We start from the raw sequence: 17,643 nt of genomic DNA on the forward strand, positions 1-17,643 counted from the left end.
GTTGGCTTATAATGTGGGCTGTTGACTTATAAGGCTGTTGACTTAAATTGGGGGCTGTTGACTTATAATGTGAGCTGTTGACTTATAATGTGAGCTGTTGGCTTATAATGGGGGCTGTTGACTTATAATTGGGGCTGTTGACTTATAGTGGGGAATGTTGACTTATAATGGGGGCTGTTGACTTATCATAGGTGCTGTTGACTTAAATTGGGGGCTGTTGACTTATAATGGGGGATGTTGACTTATAATGTGGCCTGTTGACTTATAATGTGGGATGTTGGCTTATAATGTGGGCTGTTGACTTATAATGGGTGCTGTTGACTTAAATTGGGGGCTGTTGACTTATAATGGGTGCTGTTGACTTAAATTGGGGGCTGTTGACTTAAATTGGGGGCTGTTGACTTATAATGAGGGCTGTTGGCTTATAATGGGCTCCATTGACTTATAATGGGGGCTGTTGACTTATCATAGGTGCTGTTGACTTAAATTGGGGGCTGTTGACTTATAATGGGGGATGTTGACTTATAATGTGGCCTGTTGACTTATAATGTGGGATGTTGGCTTATAATGTGGGCTGTTGACTTATAATGGGTGCTGTTGACTTAAATTGGGGGCTGTTGACTTATAATGTGGGCTGTTGGCTTATAATTTGGGCTGTTGACTTATAATGTGGGCTGTTGACTTATAATGGGGGCTGTTGACTTATAATGGGCTCCATTGACTTATAATGGGGGCTGTTGACTTATAATGGGGGCTGTTGAGATTACGCCTAGATTTCCATCATATTGATGGCAAAAATAGCACAAACGCATGCTATGCTATTACTGCTGTCAAAAAGGGATGGAATCCCCCAATGACCTCTGATGAAGGCTCCAAACATTTAGAAGAAGGCAGTCTAAAAAAGTACCTTCTTGCAGGCTACTATTAAAGGCATTTATCCTTTCTTTATATTAGAGCATTGCAGACTGTGCGAATGTTGGAATACTCTCATGCCACAATGGATAAAGTGAATGAATGCTTTTGATGGAGCCAGGGTCTACACTGACAGCAAAGTGCTGGCATAAATGAATGTTGGATTACTGAAGCAGTAAAATACTAGAGGAGGAAAGTGGCTGTCCGACACCATTCAGGCTGTATTTAATGTTGGCGTGCCTAAGGCACTGTATGTGAGCGCACTATGGAATGGCAATCATGCCCCCTAGGCACGTACGTCCCTTTGCCCTGCATCAACTTCTCTATTACGTTTATTGGATAAAACTATTTGTTGGTTGGTCAAAAAGAAAAGGAAGAGTATTACTACAAATAAATGACTGCATTGCACTTATATTTTTTGTGCTGCCTTAACAACATATTCCAGCAATAAGACCTCATGGCACAGAAATCTGCTCCAGGAGCCTAATGCCATTCCGGATGAGCGTGTTCAGTGTTACTGGAATCACAACCTCTGTGACCATTTCTGAAAATCAACACCAGGATCCACTTAATCACTGAGATCTTCACCAATGTTGTTGGGATACATCAAAATGTCTTGTGTGAATACTCATCTAAAGGGCTCCTTCACACTGTCGATCGCGATATTGATGCTAGAAAATCGCGGCAAAATTACAACCTTTTTCCCTGCAATTATTGAGCATCAGACCAACTTTTTCTCGCAAAAACATTGCTGTCCTTTGCAATTTTCTCGCACGTTTTTTTTTTTGCGGGATTTTGCCGTGATTTTTTAGTGCGAAAGTCAATAGGACTTTTTTAATGTTAAAAACGCATCGCATCACATGAAAATTGCACTTTGCGATGCCATTAAAAGGAGGCCCCATAGGGAAACAAGGGAGATAAAAAAATAGCAGAACGCAGAAAGATAGGACATGTAGGGATTTTTTTTGCACTCCACATCGCATGAGTGAAAACATCGCAAATGAGAAAAAACATTGAAAATTATGGGTTTCATCATTCTGCGTTTTCACTCTCGCATCGCTCAAAAAATTCACGATTTTATTGCAAATGTGAATACACCCTAAGAGCTTAATCACACGGGCGCATCGGCGCCCGTGTTCCTGCATGAAGAAAACGACCGCACTTCAGCACGGACGTCTCTCACTGCCGGAAAAAAGAACACATGACCGGCAATGGAGACGGTCACATGTTCTTTCTTCCGGCGGTGCCGAGAGTCGTCCGCATCTGCAGTGCGGCCGTCTTATAGTGCACGAACATGGGCACCGATGCGCCCGTGTGACTAAGCCCCCAGGCTAACTGTCAGATGAAAAATTGCTCAAATTTTCATCACTATTGAACGACTGCCCGTTCACAGTGAATGGAGGTGGGCAGTTGGAAGAGAATTCCAGCACGCTACACCTTCATTCACTGAATGACTATCACTCCTGTGCCAAAGCACAAGAGCGATAGTCATTGGGATGACTGTTGGGTGCACTTGCGCCCAAGTCACCCAAGGCGCCGTAAGTCCTAATGCATCTTCACTCATTCGCAAGTCGTTAGATGTAAACAGGAATCATTCAGTAGTTCATATTCACTGGTACTGTGCTTTGAATGACTGAGCGAATGAAACATTTTAATGATGTATCTCATCTGTATAAACTGGCTGTATGAGCGAACTCCTGAGCCTTCGGGCAACTTCCAATGAGCGTAAGCGCCATTGCGCACACTTCACTGCAACATATTTGCTCTATGGACGAGGTAGATCTGCATACGTATCGATTTAAGAGACTATTGAGGTCCAGATGTGTTCTTTTAATTGAACTGCTCAGTGTATTGAGTGCATATTTGTACACCTCCCATAGACTTCTACGGGGACCTTTGGTGCCCAAATGCGCACGAAAATAGAGCTTGCTGCATTTTCTTCCATGTGCGCAAAATACGGGTGAAAAAAGAGAAGTAAGAACGAACCTGTTGAAATCAATGGGTTCTACTGTCTGCGCATTGCATGCCCTTACTGGAGAGTATTAAAGGAAGTCTATCAGCAGAACACAACCCATAATTCACTGCCAACAGTATATTAGCGCTATGTCGATATGCAATATCATACCTCCTGTTTTAATGAAAGTCCAGCAGCAACCAGGAGGATCTGTCTTTTTATATGTACTGCATGCTCTATATAAATGAGCTGCAATCTGTCTACTAGGCGGTCTTGCAGTTCATTCTGATCCAAGCTGTCTATTCTTCGCTCTGGTCAGGGATATCTTATGTTCAGTCCTCTTCATCCCTTCCCCTTGTCTATTGATTAATGTCTACAGTATCACTTATTAGACAAGGGGAGCGACTGAGGAGGACTGAGTAGTAGGCAGCCCGAATCAGAACAAGCTGCAAGACTGCCCATCGGCCAGATTGCAGCTCATGTACATGGAGTCCGTGAAACATGGAAAAAGACATGTCTCCCTGATAGTTGCATTTTCATTAAAGCATGTTCTCCAAAATCTGAAATTTTTGGAAATTGCACCAGTATTTTTACCTTGACTAGAAACTAGAATTTTGTCCTCTATAACCTTTTCAATAGGTTTATAGACTCAAATATAGCCAAAGTCTAAGGCTTCTGTAATATCACCGGTATCTCTAAAAATCAAATCCATGGAACAGCCCAGGCTGGCGGGCACAATGAATGCGACAAAAATCCAGCACTTGAGATCAACATAAAAGGTGCATTTTATTCCCACGTGTTAAACTCCAACAGCAAATAGGGCAAGAGACTATTCATTTCAGACCTTGCCGGTCCTTAACCGTTACCATTATGCCTAGGCCGTAATCAAAAGAAAATCTAAAAGAGAAACTAAAAAGTTTTTGACATACAGTTTGGAAAGCGATACATTTGTAAGGATAAAGGTGTCCGTGGAAATAGACTGATGCTGCAGTATAATTGGGCTCTACAGCAAGTTAATGAATTCAGGAAAAGAAAATTCTACACAATGTCTACATCTGAATGGAGCTGAAAAAGGGAAATAACATTTTGGATTGGCCTAATCAAAGTTCCAACTTTCACACTTCAAACCCCCATAGCGAAAGTTGATCCTTGCAGATCCGGCTGCTGACTCCCCACTCAAACGGTTGACTTAGCAATTTTTAGCAAAATGTTCCCACTGCTAGCGGTAATGTTACATGACAACTTTTCAGGAAAATGGCTTTCCGTGTAATATATGAATGGCTTGAGTCCGCTAGAATGGGACCCACTCTTATAGACCTCATAGGACCCCCTTCTATGATGCCCATCTGCTGTAATAGGGCATACAGTATGGACAGAGGTTGTTGTAAGGAGGCAACACCTTGAAGACAAATTGTGCCAGGACTTGCAATATCCAGTTTTTTTTATGAAAACTTACTTATATGTGTGAATTAAAGCAGTTTTGCAAAGAGGGATGGGCTAAACAATATTCATAGGTGAGGCTTAGAGATTAGAGATGAGCGAGCACGCTTGGTAAAGGCAGTTACTCGAGTGAGCATTGCTCTTCTCAAGTAACTACATACTCATCCGAGAAAGTTCAGGGGGGCTGTGGGGGTTGCGGGGGGTGGGAGATCTCTCTCACTCTCCCCCCGCTCCACCCCGACGCCCCCCCCCCCCACGAGAATTGTCTCGGACGAGTATGCAGTTACTAGAGAAGAGCGATGCTCCCTCGAGTAACTGCATTAACCGAGCATGTTTGCTCATCTCTATTAGAGATGTTGGAAGCATTTTATGACCATTTATTTTAAATGTAATGCACTAAAGAAAGTAACAAATAACTGTATGTACTAAATAAATTCAGCTCACCTCTTTCTGATGATACTTTATTGCTACCTTCAGCTTTGCCAGGTCATGACACTTCTGAGGATCCAGCTCCTCGCTCTGGTCATCCCTGTGGTTAAGTATAATTTCCAGTTCTCGAGAGCTCCTTGCTTGGTCAAGCAGATCCTTGGCAAACCTCTTACATTGCTGAGACAATTCTTCATATTCAGCCTTGAACTCATTCTCCACCTTGCTGAGTTCTTTCAGCTCCCACCCAAGGCGGAAAGCTGTCAGTATAGGGTCCTCGCTGGATAAGGCAATCAAAGATGGGCTGGCCAGAGCTTTGTAGATATTTAGTCTAGACCTGGAGTGTCTGAGGCTGTCAACTTCCGAGCTGGAGACACATTCCACACAGTTGCAGCGTATCTGGTGTGGGCGAGGTATTGTCACCCTTCTTTGGACTAAAAGTTTTATAATTTCATAGTTATTAGTGTGAGCTGCCAACATAATGGGCGTAATGTCTGGTGTGAATTCTGAAAACTGGGTGTCCATCATTAATGTTGGTACCTGGGAAGAGAAATGAAGAATAAATGACTGTAAATCTGTTTTTAAAGCCATGATGCATTTTATCATGTTGGGAAGATACATAAAATAGAACAATTGTATAAGCAGATTACTGTACATAAATACATAGAGATGCAACATTGAAGGTAGCAGTGAAATTGCGAGAACCTCTGAAGATACAATGTTGCAATGTATAGACAATATATTCATATTCTATATTAGGGAGATTCCTTAATTATGTGATACAGGTGTGTAATTCTAGGGGGGTATCGAGGTTGTGGTCACACTTGGCCATGAAAACTGAGGAGGCCCAAAAGATGCATATATGATAGGTTTTCCAGATTTTGAATGTGACTCAGGATCGGCACTTTCTCTTCTCATGGGGAATACTATGTTCTTCTCAATTCACATTTTTGATCACCCAGAACAGTACAACACAGATTTTTTTAACAGGCAATCAAATGTCACAGTCAACAAAGCCCTAGAAAGTCCAGGTATTTGATGTGTTTTTCTCAAGCACACCTAATGCAACGAATGAAGCCCTTGATTAGTTGCATCAGGTGTGCTTGAGATATCACATGATCTGCAATTGTGTGTTCTTATGATGGATTTCATTCTGAGAGTTGAATAATTCTGAGACTTCAGGAGTCATTAAAAGTAGCATCTTTTGTTGAATTTGGAGAAACCACTTGTTATATTAGTTGTGTTGAGCTATTTAAATTGCTCTTGTTTTTTTTTTTTTTTGCAAACAGCTGAGATTTTACAAATTTGGCAAATAAACGGAATTTGGGAATAACTTGCTGATTGTCGAGGTCTCAGTGCTGAGACTCCAGACGATCTCGAGAACGGGACTCCCATGTCCTGCTCTGCCTATTACTGCGGGGTTGCTTTAACGATGAATGAAGCACTGGCCATGCATGTGCGGTTGGCGCTCCGTTCACTACAGTGGAGCTGATGGAAATACTTGAGTGCTTGCCACATTAAAAGTGAATAGAGCCCTTGTGCAACCAACACTCCATTCAGTCTCCTTCTTACTGTAGTGGGTGTTAATTCTGCAGCGAGGGGAGTGAGGGACATATCAGCGGGGGTCTCAGCGATCCCCACCAATTAGGAAGTATCCTCTATCCTGTGGCTAGGGGATGACCTGTAATTGACGTATAACCCCTTTAAGACTACCAATTTGGTGAACATTTTATGCTGCCAATATATTCTTCATAAGATTCAATGAATTCTAAATGTAGAGTTAAAGGGTACTGGTGTATCTTCACGCCACCAGGAACTCCTGGTGGAGACAAGATTGACAGGGGGTGACGCCCCCTGTACGTGATTGGCTGCTCAGCTGGGTTGCCTGCAGGTCCTGGCAGCCCACTAGTGATGTAGTACAAAAGCATACAGCATCCACCGCTGCTGCAGCGCAGCCCCATCTGCAAGTGCCTTTCTTGCCAGCGCCCCATAAGGCGGAACCCCACTCTGTGTTAAAGCGCAGAGTGGGGTCGCAATTAGGGAGCCCACAGAGCCGTGAGGCCGCTTTAGTAGACAGCTGACAGCGGCGTGCGGACACACAGTCAGGCGCCCCAGAACGCTGCACCCCCCCTCTATGTTTAAGTGCAGAGCGGGGTGGCAACAGAGCACTGAGGAAGCGTTACCGGTGGCTGCGTCCCCCACCCCCCATGTCACTTTATTCTCCCTGCCGGCAGCAGACAGCTGACAGTGCCGTGCGTATATATCCCTATTCGACACCACCTCTACTCGAGCCAACCTAAACAAACAATCACCATGAATAAGCCAAACTAAATAACCAATCACCGTGAATCAGCCAACCCAAATAACCAATCACCGTTAATGAATTAATCCAAACAACCAATCAGGTTGCGAATGGTGTGGAGGTGGTGTGGAGTTTAGTTATACGCACGCTGTGCAGACACACACACTGAGACTCCGAGGTCGCACACTGCAGGACCACAGCACAAATCCACAGCGGCGATGGACAATGCATCAGGACAGCAGGGAATGTCTGACCTCGGCAGCTAATAGTGCGGGAGCAGTGTTCCGGGTAATACACAGGGATCACATCCTGCAGTATCTTCCAGGACCTTGCAGTATTCCACCAATCAGGAACTAGGGTTGTGACAGGGGCATTCGTCCTGTCAAACCCCTAGCTTCCGGTAGCGTCAAGGTACACCAGTACCGAGCTACAGTATTTCAGAACATGCCACATAATAACCTGTATATTGCTAGACTTACTAGTCTACTCTGCTGCTACAGTTTAAATATCATCTGTCCCATTATTTTTCATCACTTCCTGTCCTGTGTTTTTGGGAGCTTTATTTTATGCTTTTATGTATACCATATCCTGATATATTTATATCTGATGTGTTATATACAAAAACAGTCATAATGGTCTACTTGAGCTGTGGAGACATATAGTATACTTTTGACAGTTGCTGCCCATTTGTAGCAGGTTTGCTTGGATGCATTATAGAATTGATAACATGACTGTATCCTATTTACCCTGAACTAGGGTTGCACATTCATAAGAAATGGTATGCTGCAGGGGCGTAACTATAGAGGGCACAGGGGATGCGGTTGCACCCGGGCCCAGGAGCCTTAGGGGGCCCATAAGGCCTCTCTTCTCCATATAGGGAGCCCAGTACTATGAATAAAGCATTATAGTTGGGGACCCTGTTACAGGTTTTACATTGGGGCCCAGAAGCTTCAAGTTATGTCTCTGTGCAGCATGGTTTAGGTATGGGTACGGGTACAGATACAGATAGAGGGGGGGCCCCAGCTCACGTTTTGCATCAGGGCCCCAGAGCCTTTAGTTACGCCCCTGGTATGCTGTGTAGGATATTCAGTCAGGTTACCGTGTAAGATATTCATTCAGGCTATGGCCATGTATTCTTATTGAGGTAATGGTTTACAATGTTCTCATTTCCTAATTTATGAGAGGTTTTCTAAAATGTACAGATAGAGGCTCTGACAAGACACGTGCAGCCTCTTCATTTCCAGCTAAATATGTAATAACACAGTTAGACATCTGTAAGCAATATATGATCGGCATGTAATGGCCTGAGATTTCATCCATATTCTATTAGCTACATCTTCTGGCATGAACAAATTAATATGCCGCACAGAACTTCCTCTGGAAAACAACTGAAATAACAGAAAACTCATTACAGAATGAGATAGCGCATAAGAGCTCGCCGTGACAATATATTGATGGGGAAAGTCAGACTGCTGTGGCCCGAGAAAGACAATCTATTTGTAGACTTGATCATTATGACTATTTCTTTTGATTAAAAATCTATATCTATTATTAAAGGGGATTTTGTTTTTTTGAATCATGGTTTTCCACTAATTAAAGACAGTTTCCATCCATTAACGTTTATTGAATACAAACCAGGCATCATGCACACGGTGAATCATGCACAGTTAGGGTGCATTCAGACGAGCGTGTGCTGCTGCGTACATAGGTGCGCACAAAACTGGCGCGTCCACGTACGAGCACAAACATGCGTGAATGCAGGTCCGTGCAACATTGTTTTCCATGGGGCCGTGGCTGCTGCCGGCAGCCCCATGGAAAGCAATGGTCTGCCAGCAACCCCTGCAGTGATTTTCAGGGATGGACTTTAAATATAAGCCCTTCCCTGAAAATCATTTCTATCTGGTGTAAAAATTAAAAAAATATATATACTCACCTCTCTGCCGCTGCTGGGGCTCAGGCGTGTCTAGCGGTTTGGGTCCCGTCACTGTAATAACGTTCTTTCAGCAGGCGGGGATTTTAAATGCTGCTGAAAGGACTGCGCCTGATTGGCTGAGCGCTCAGTCAATCACAGGCAGCGCTCAGCCATTCATTAAATTCATTGAATAACCGAGCGCTGCCTGTGATTGGCTGAGCACTCAGCCAATCAGACGCAGTCCTTTTAGCATGCAGGGATTTTAGATCCCCGCCTGCTGAGAGAACTTCCTTGCAGTGATAGGACCCAATTGGCTAGACGCGCATGAGCCCCGGCAGCGGCAGAGAGGTAAGTATGTATTTTTTAAAATTTTTTACTACAACTAGGATTGATTTTCAGGGAAGGGCTTATATTTAAAACCCTTCCCTGAAAATCACTGCGGAGGTACCAGCGTTATATTGCTTTCAATGGGGCCATCGGCAGTGGTGGCCGCATTAAAATCAATTGGAGAGCTTTGCGATCCTATGCCACAACTGTGACTACTGTGACAGGGGATTCTTTACTGTGCTGTCACAGTGTTCAGTGATGAGGGGACTTCTCGCGGGGAATATTGACATGCAGCCCAGACCTATGGTGCATGCATGTCCTATCTTTTAATGGTGCCCGTGTTTGCATACCTGTAAAACACAGACATGTAACCACAGCATAGGGAACCAATGGTTCTAATAGACACGTGGTTATGTGCACACATCTGAATCCACCCTTATACACATGGAGTCATTGGTGCTGAATGCATGCATTATATCTTGCTGAATCTGTATGGAATGCAACACTGAGGCACACAGAGGAACAGCGTGGGCTTGTAAAGCATGACAGGTGGCTACAGAAGGAGCAGGACCTCACTTAAAGTCATGAAACTAAAGAGGTTGTCCGGTTACTATTTGTAATTTTAACTTTAGGTGCAGATGTGCTAAAGGAACAAATCCAGCAATACTTACCCATCCTTAGACCTGGAGATCCAACACTGCAACCCTGCTGTCCTCCCAGTCCCTGTTGTGAAACGAGCACCATGTGACCACTGTAGCCAATTGGGGGCCGCAACATCACCATTCAGAACAAATGACATTATGGCGCCCAAGATGTGAGCACTAATGTCAGGAGAAGGGGTGATGTTACGGCCTCTGATTGGCTGAAGTAGATACATGGTGCCCATGAAAAACATCCGCATATGACATTAAAATTTCGCATAGTAACCGGATAACCCCTTTAAGACGCGGCGTGGATGAGCGGGGTGGGGTGGGGGTGAGAGAGAGATCTCTCACTCTCCCACCCACTCCCCCTGCATGGTGCTCGGACAAGTAATCAGTTACTCAAGAAGACCGATGCTCACTCGAGCAGCAGCCTTAAACGAGCGTGCTCGCTCATCTCTACTTGTCAGAAGTTCTGACACTGAGTCAATCTATAAACTTATTTAATGCTCACGAAACATTTCACAGGAACCTTCCTCAAGCTAAACGATTTTTATAATGATAAGACAAACACACATTCTCAGTTCTATATTCCCCATCTCCACATGATTTTCCACCAGGCTTGTCATTGACTGTGTCTGATCCTGCCATCCAGTGAGCAGGTGATTGTAAATCTGCCAAACACATGGTGTGACTTCATATGTAAGTGAAAGGAAGGTTTCCTCTCGTTTTAATTATTTTACTAGACCTTTGAATACTCGTAAATATAAAGTATTGTGTAGGTCTTTGAATATATATATATATATATATATATATATATATATATATATATATATATATATATATACATACACTAGAGATGAGCGAGCGTACTCGGGAAAGCACTACTCGCCAGAGTAATTTGCTTTATCCGAGTATCGCTGTGCTCGTCCCTGAAGATTCGGGTGCCGGCACGGAGCGGGGAGCTGCAGGGGAGAGCGGGGAGGAACGGAGGGGAGATCTTTCTCTCCCTCTCTCCCGCCCGCTCTCCCCTGCTCCCCGCTGCGACTCACCTGTCAGCCGCAGCGGCACCCGAATCTTCAGACCCGAGCACAGCGATACTCGGATAAAGCAAATTACTCGAGAGAGTAGTGCTTTTCCGAGTACGCTCGCTCATCTCTAATATACACACATTGCTGGTCGAAAGTTGCAGAACAACTCAATTTTTTCAGTTATTTTTTACATTAACACAGATCAAGTCCAGCAAATAACATGAAATGGTTTAAAGGTTTAAAAGTTAAAAACATAAAAATATTATGAGATTTTAACCTGAAACACAGCAATAGTCTGAATTTATGATTTGAACTAAAGGGCTTTTTCCAGAGAACACAACAAGGACAGCTGTTCTGCTGCAAATTATGGTTTGAAATCGGATGCAAACTATTCCTACAAAGTGTCTTACATTTTGAAGGTTACTTTCAAACCCTCTGAATCTATATAACCATTTGGACCATTTTAACCTTCTGAACAGAGCACTTTGCTATCATATTGACAAGAAAAAGGCAATTAACCAAAGAAGACAGACAATTATAACCCTTAGAAGTGTAGGTCTGTCCTACAGAGAAATTGCCAGAAAAGCCAAGTCAGCAGTCAGTACTGTTTCCTCTACCACCGAAATATACTTGGAAACTGGAGGAAACTCTGACAGGAAGTAGTCTGTCAGACCAAAGGCCACTACAAAATCAGATGACAGGTTTTTGAGAGTCAGCAGTTTTCATAATCGCCGCCTCACAGCTTAATGCAGGTAGAGAATCTGTAAGAAGCCACTGCAAAATTAAAAAAAGACTTCCGTGGGCCAAGCTGCACCTCCAGTGGACTACTGAAGAGTGGAAGAGGGTCTTATGGACGGATGAATCAAAATTTGACATCTTTGGTACACCACAGTTTATTCGTACGCCTTCGAGTAGGATGAAAGGATGGCTCCTCAGTATGTGACACCAACTGTCAAACGTGGAGGAGAAAAATGGTCTGAGGCTCTTTTGCTGGATCCAGTGTTGGAAACTTACATAGGGTGATCACCCTGGCATACTGGACACAAAGGGCTACTACAACATTTTGATATGCCATGCAATACTATCTGGTATATTACTAGTTGGTCAAGGGGTTCATGTTACAGCAAGAACATGGTTCAAAATATACTTCTAGGTTATAGAACTACTTAAGAAAACAAGAAGAAGTTCGTAGGCTTCAAAGAAGAGAATGGCCCACATAGTCTCCAGACTTAACCTCATTGAGCTTGTTTGGGGTAAACTGGACAGAAGGGTGAAAGCAAAGCAACCTACAAGTGCAGCACATTTGTGGGAACTTCTGCAACAATGCTGGGAAACAATTACAGAGAAATATCTGAATGTAGTTGTAGAAAGAATGCTTTGACCGTGTGAAGCTGTTATATCAGCTAGAGGTGGCTGCTTTGAAAGGTCAAAAATCTAGATTTAATTTGTTAATTTAAGTTAATCCATTTATTTTTTATTCATCTTAACTTGTTTATTTGTTCTATTATTTCATTTTAAAATACATTTGGACAGAAGTGTAAGTAAATGTAGCACTTTTATTAGAGATGAGCGAGCATGCTCGTTTAGAGCAATAACTCGAATGAGCATTGCTTTTATCGAGTACCTGCCTTCTCGTCCGAAAAGATTCGGGGGGCGGCGGGGTGGAGCGGGGGCGGGGACAGGGGAGAGATCTCTCTCTCCCTCCCGCCGCCCCCCCGAATCTTTTCGCATGAGTAGGCAGGTACTTGAAAAAAGCAATGCTCCTTCGAGTAATAGCTCTAAACGAGCATGCTCGCTCATCTCTAATTTTTATGATTGTCTCGTGTATTATAGATGGAATGTGTTAAAAGTTATAATGGCCCAAGAAAGACCATTCCATGTTGAAAATATTGTAACCTTCGGCCATTGCAACCTGAGGGATCCGTGTATTGTGGTTTATGGCCGCCTATATTCTGTGAGCACGGTGCAAACTGCAAGCTATCAGAAAGTATCCTGCATTCCATGAGTGGTCTGCAGGGCATGAGTAGCAAACGAAATTCCCTAAAGCCCTATAGGATATTATCAGAACACAACTAAGGCGCCTGATTCCAATAAGAACAGTATACGGTATAAGGGAACTGCTGTTTATACAGTTGCCAAACATATTTGTTGATGCGGGCTCCAGGGAAGCTTCACTTTAATGCATCTTGTTACCTGTTTACAAATGTGTTTCTCAAACATTGGCAATTACTATTCCGGGTCAGACGCATGCGGTTTTGGCAACTGGTAATTTCCACTGAACAACAATATTTTTTGGCGTCTCTCAGTCATTCCTTCACAAAAATATTTTGTCAGTAGAATTTAAAATGACCTCTCCAAGTCACAGAAATTAGGCAAGATGGGGTTGCCATGACAACCAAGAATCATAGTAAACTAGAAATGAAAATTCAGGGCAGTCTAAGGAAAGAAATAACAGACAGAAGAAAATGTTGATCAAAGCGCCCACTGTCACTGTTTGGCGCGGCTTCAGGTTCCGGATAATTGTTTCTTAAAACTTGCTTAAGCTTTTTTAATAATGTTGGCCGCTGATAAAACTGACTTCATGATTAACGGAACGCTCCGTCATGTTGGAATATTGTTTCACATTAAACAATCTTTTGTTTTATAGGAAAATATTAAGTAAACAGGGGTTTCTGAACTTGCCAAAAGCCTAGTGGTGGATTGTAATTGGAGCAATTTGAGTAACTGCCCAGGCTCAAGGATCTCATGAAGTCCATGGCAAAGTGGCCGAATAACCTGGTCCGGAGGATAGGCAATTTTTTTTCTTGCATTGCCTTAACATAAAACATAAGTTTTTATGAGCTGTTTGAGGGCTTGTTGACATTTTTCATTCATACCCTTTTGGAGTTCATGTGACTTTTTGATTATTTTTTTATTGCATGTTCAAGTTCGAGGGTGTTCATTGGAGAGTGATGCTCGCTAGAGTAACTGACCTCACTGAGCATGCTCACTCATCTCTAGTTAAATCACCATGATCAGAGCTAAGCTCCATCCTGGCAATTGCAACAGAACTATGTCTGTAAGTTACAGCCGCATTCCAACTCCAATTACTGGGGGCTTAGCTTCTGAGCGCCCTGGTAATCAGCACAGTACATGTACGGAAGGGGGTACAATTCAACACACATCATTTTATTCTTGAGGATGCTTAGTGATCAACCCTTTAACCCCTTAACACCACAGGACATACATTTATACCTTGGGGTGTCATCCAGCTCTTTGACAGCTGACACCCACCACAACCGCCATGATCAGCACTCCTGCTGATTGCAGCTGTTAAACCTTTAAATGCTGCTGTCATTTAGATACCCCGATCAGTATTCTGGGGTCCCAAATAAACACCCGCCCCACCTACGATGAGATTGCAAGGTGCCATTTGGTTGCCATGGCAGCCTAGCGCCTTCTGAAAACCGCCAGGGCTGCCAAGGCTGATTGCTTGACAGACATAGCTGAATGGCTTGACTGTCAGAAAGTGGTATAATGCAATACTTTGGTATTGTATTATACTGTAGAAATGATTGCAAGTTCGAATCCCCTATGGGAGCTAAAAAATAATGTAAAAATTAGTTAAAAAACTTATAATAATTATTAGAAAAAACAAAAAATAGTAAAAGTTTAAAACTCTCCCTTTTCATATATCTATGATATAAATCTCAAAACAAAAACAAAAAAACTAAAAAAACATATTTGGTATCGCTTTATCTTTAAAAGTCCGAGCTATCAAAAAATGCATTATTTATCCCATACTGTGAACATCGTCAGAACAAAAATACACGCTAGTATGTTTTTTAGTAGTGACCAAAAAAAAAACAACTGGCGTGTATTTTTTTTTCTGATATTTTTTCTGTATTTTCTTTCATGGACACAGAGTGCTGTGTCCACCAAAAAGTCATATGTACTTCAAAATGGTACCAACAGAAACTACAAGATGTCCTGCAAAAAATGACCCGTCAACAAATATGTTGGCATACAAGTTGAAAAGTTATGGCGGCCAAAAAATGGCAGCAGAAAATAATATTATTTTTTCCAACGAGAATTTAATTTTTTTAAGTAGTCTAATGTCTGACTTCGGCCTCACTATTATTTTGTGGGTAATGCAAGTATTTACTACAGCAGACTCCTCAGGGGCGGTGATGAGGTGACCGATCCCGCTTAATTCACATTTTATTTCACTGGAGTGAATATGACACCAAAAAACGCTCTTGTACATTTTAAGATCATCTTGCATAACAGGAACTGACACTTGAACAAAGCACCAAAGGAGCAATTAAACAATTCCTAGCCAATCAGGGAATGCCTCAAGCCACTAGGACTCTCAGGAGGCTTCTGCTGTGATCAGAAGATGACCCGCCTGTGGTAACTTCTCATTACATTTACAGAAGTATTCAGTAGAGATTCCATGAGGTTTTGGTTGGCTGCTTAACAAGTACATAAACGCAAACCTAAAAGTCCGCCCGAAGTGTCTCCAATTACGGCAGTGTGCAGCCGGCACTAAAATATACAGTAACTAGAAAGATATATCACTTGTCTGAAAAATCTCGGAAATAGTATTATTTGAAGTGTGATCTGCTGATGTAAAAACGAAAGCTAGAAAAATACCTCTACAGCGCCGTCTATTGGATGGCAGCATTCCTTCAATTTAAAGGGACCTTATAACAAGTCATCAATGATTGGGAATATTAACCCAAGCCAGGAACCATGCACAGGCAGACTGTTTCGGGGTGCTTGCCCCTCATCAGTCTGCAGTAGGATTCTGACTTAGTCTGCAAGGGTCAGAAGTAGTGTCGTGTCTCCCTAAGGAGACCACCCAAAAAGTGTGTGGAGACACCTAGGGGGTGAGTAGGTCAGGGGATGGTATAGTCTCTCCCCAAGGAGAACGCCAAGAAGGGATGTGGTGACAACTGAAAGCTAAGTAAGGAGACTTATAATATTCCCAATCCTTGAGAACTTGTTTTAAGGTCACTTTGAATTGAGAAATGCTGCCATCCAATAGATGGCACTGTAGAGGTATTTTTCCATCTTTCCTATTTGCATAAATTTCCCAGAGGAGCATTGGCTTATAAGTCTCCTTACTTAGCTTTTAGGTGTCCCCCACACCCCTTCTGGGTGCTCTCCTTGGGGAGAGACTATAACATCCCCTGATCCACTCACCCCGTAGGTGTCTTCACACACTCTTTGGGTGCTCTCCTTAAGGAGACACGACACAACTTCTGACCCATCTGCTGATGTCACATACTCGATCCCATGAGCCTCTGTGGCTTGGTGTACATCATCAGGAGTACATCAATATCAGTGGGCTGTATATGCTGGAGACCATTGGTGCATGCACAACTCATCTGTAGGCTAAGATCACCCATTGCTAGTGACATAGCTGCTGATGATGTACCTGTACATTGAGCTGCAAAGTCTCCTGGGATTGTGTACATGATGTCAGCAGATGTACAGTGGATTTGACAGTGGGGGCACGCGGCCATAGTCTGAATCTGAAATATAGTAAATATAGTTATGGTACCGTATCAATGTAGTATGATTGATTCTGTTCTCATATCTATATTTTTAAGTTTGATTCCGTTACCATATCTATACATCAAAGCTTGTTTCTGGCACTGTATCTATGTAGTAAGCTTAGTTCTAATACCATTTCTATGTAGTAAGCTTGTTTTTGTTATTGTATCTATGAGTAAGCTTGGTTCTAGTACTGTATCTATTCAGTAAGCTTGATTCTGGTATTCATGTGATAAGTGTCAGATCATTTTAAATCACCAGACTAATGGGGAAACCATATTCTTTATACAACCCAGGGTCCATAGGAAATCTATCTCTGTCGACACTTCTCATACTCCTCAAACATGAGGAATAGGGAATAATATGAACCATGGTCACCATTTCCCTTTCCCTGCGAGCCAGACCATGGAGTGCTGGTAGTGGGGGTAATACAGTTGTCAGCTCTATGGTCAACCCCAGTTGGTTTGTTGTGACGATACCTCCCTGGCCGTGAGTACCGTCCAGCTGATACAGGTTCTTTGTTACATGTGCCAAGAATTCGTATTTACTATGTGGGGGTAATTTCTAAACCAAATGCTACAAGATCATTTCTGGCCAGCTTCTTGTGCTGCATCAAAGGGTCATTTAAAGACCCAGTGATGTACCAGAAAAATAACGTGTTGGTTGGCATGAAGAGAGATTACATGCAGTGTGGAAGGGAGCCCAAGTTGAACCTTTGCACTATCCTATGGGCATTCAGCTGTGCCCTTGTTTCATCAAACATTCAGAAAAGGGAAGGAGAGAGCAGAGAGAGCCAGGAGCTGTATGCTGCTAGATGTATGTCAGAAGCAACAGAACAACTAGCTATGTACAGGAGTTACACAGACTCTACGGCAGCAAAATAGTTGGAAACTTTTGAAGGCTATTTAGAAATTTGCTTCATTTTGCATTCATGAAGCAAATAAACAATTTAGCAAATTGAGTTGCAAAGCCGTTCATAACCTCTGAAGCAATGATAAGTCTGGATTTCTGGATTTGCTCACCTTGATGTTAAACCATTCTTTATTAAAATGAAAAAAAAAACCAGCTATAAAAGAATCCTTCATATAGACTAGCTGGAATCATTACTGCGCAGTTGACTTTGAAAGTGAGCAGTGGGGATAAATCGGTCTTTTATT

The 17,643-nt window shown here is 42.7% G+C and overlaps 1 protein-coding gene across 1 annotated transcript in view; it reads right to left on the reverse strand.

The window, feature by feature from the left end:
- The window catches only part of TRPC5 (transient receptor potential cation channel subfamily C member 5), a 207,797-nt gene that overhangs the window by 149,814 nt on the left and 40,340 nt on the right, over positions 1-17,643 (reverse strand). The window contains exon 2 of the mRNA XM_066579874.1: positions 4,751-5,272. Coding sequence (XP_066435971.1) covers positions 4,751-5,272 — 522 coding nt within the window. The remainder of the gene's footprint in view (positions 1-4,750; positions 5,273-17,643) is intronic.

Source organism: Eleutherodactylus coqui, chromosome 10 (genome assembly GCF_035609145.1).
Source record: "Eleutherodactylus coqui strain aEleCoq1 chromosome 10, aEleCoq1.hap1, whole genome shotgun sequence".
Taxonomy (NCBI): domain Eukaryota; kingdom Metazoa; phylum Chordata; class Amphibia; order Anura; family Eleutherodactylidae; genus Eleutherodactylus; species Eleutherodactylus coqui.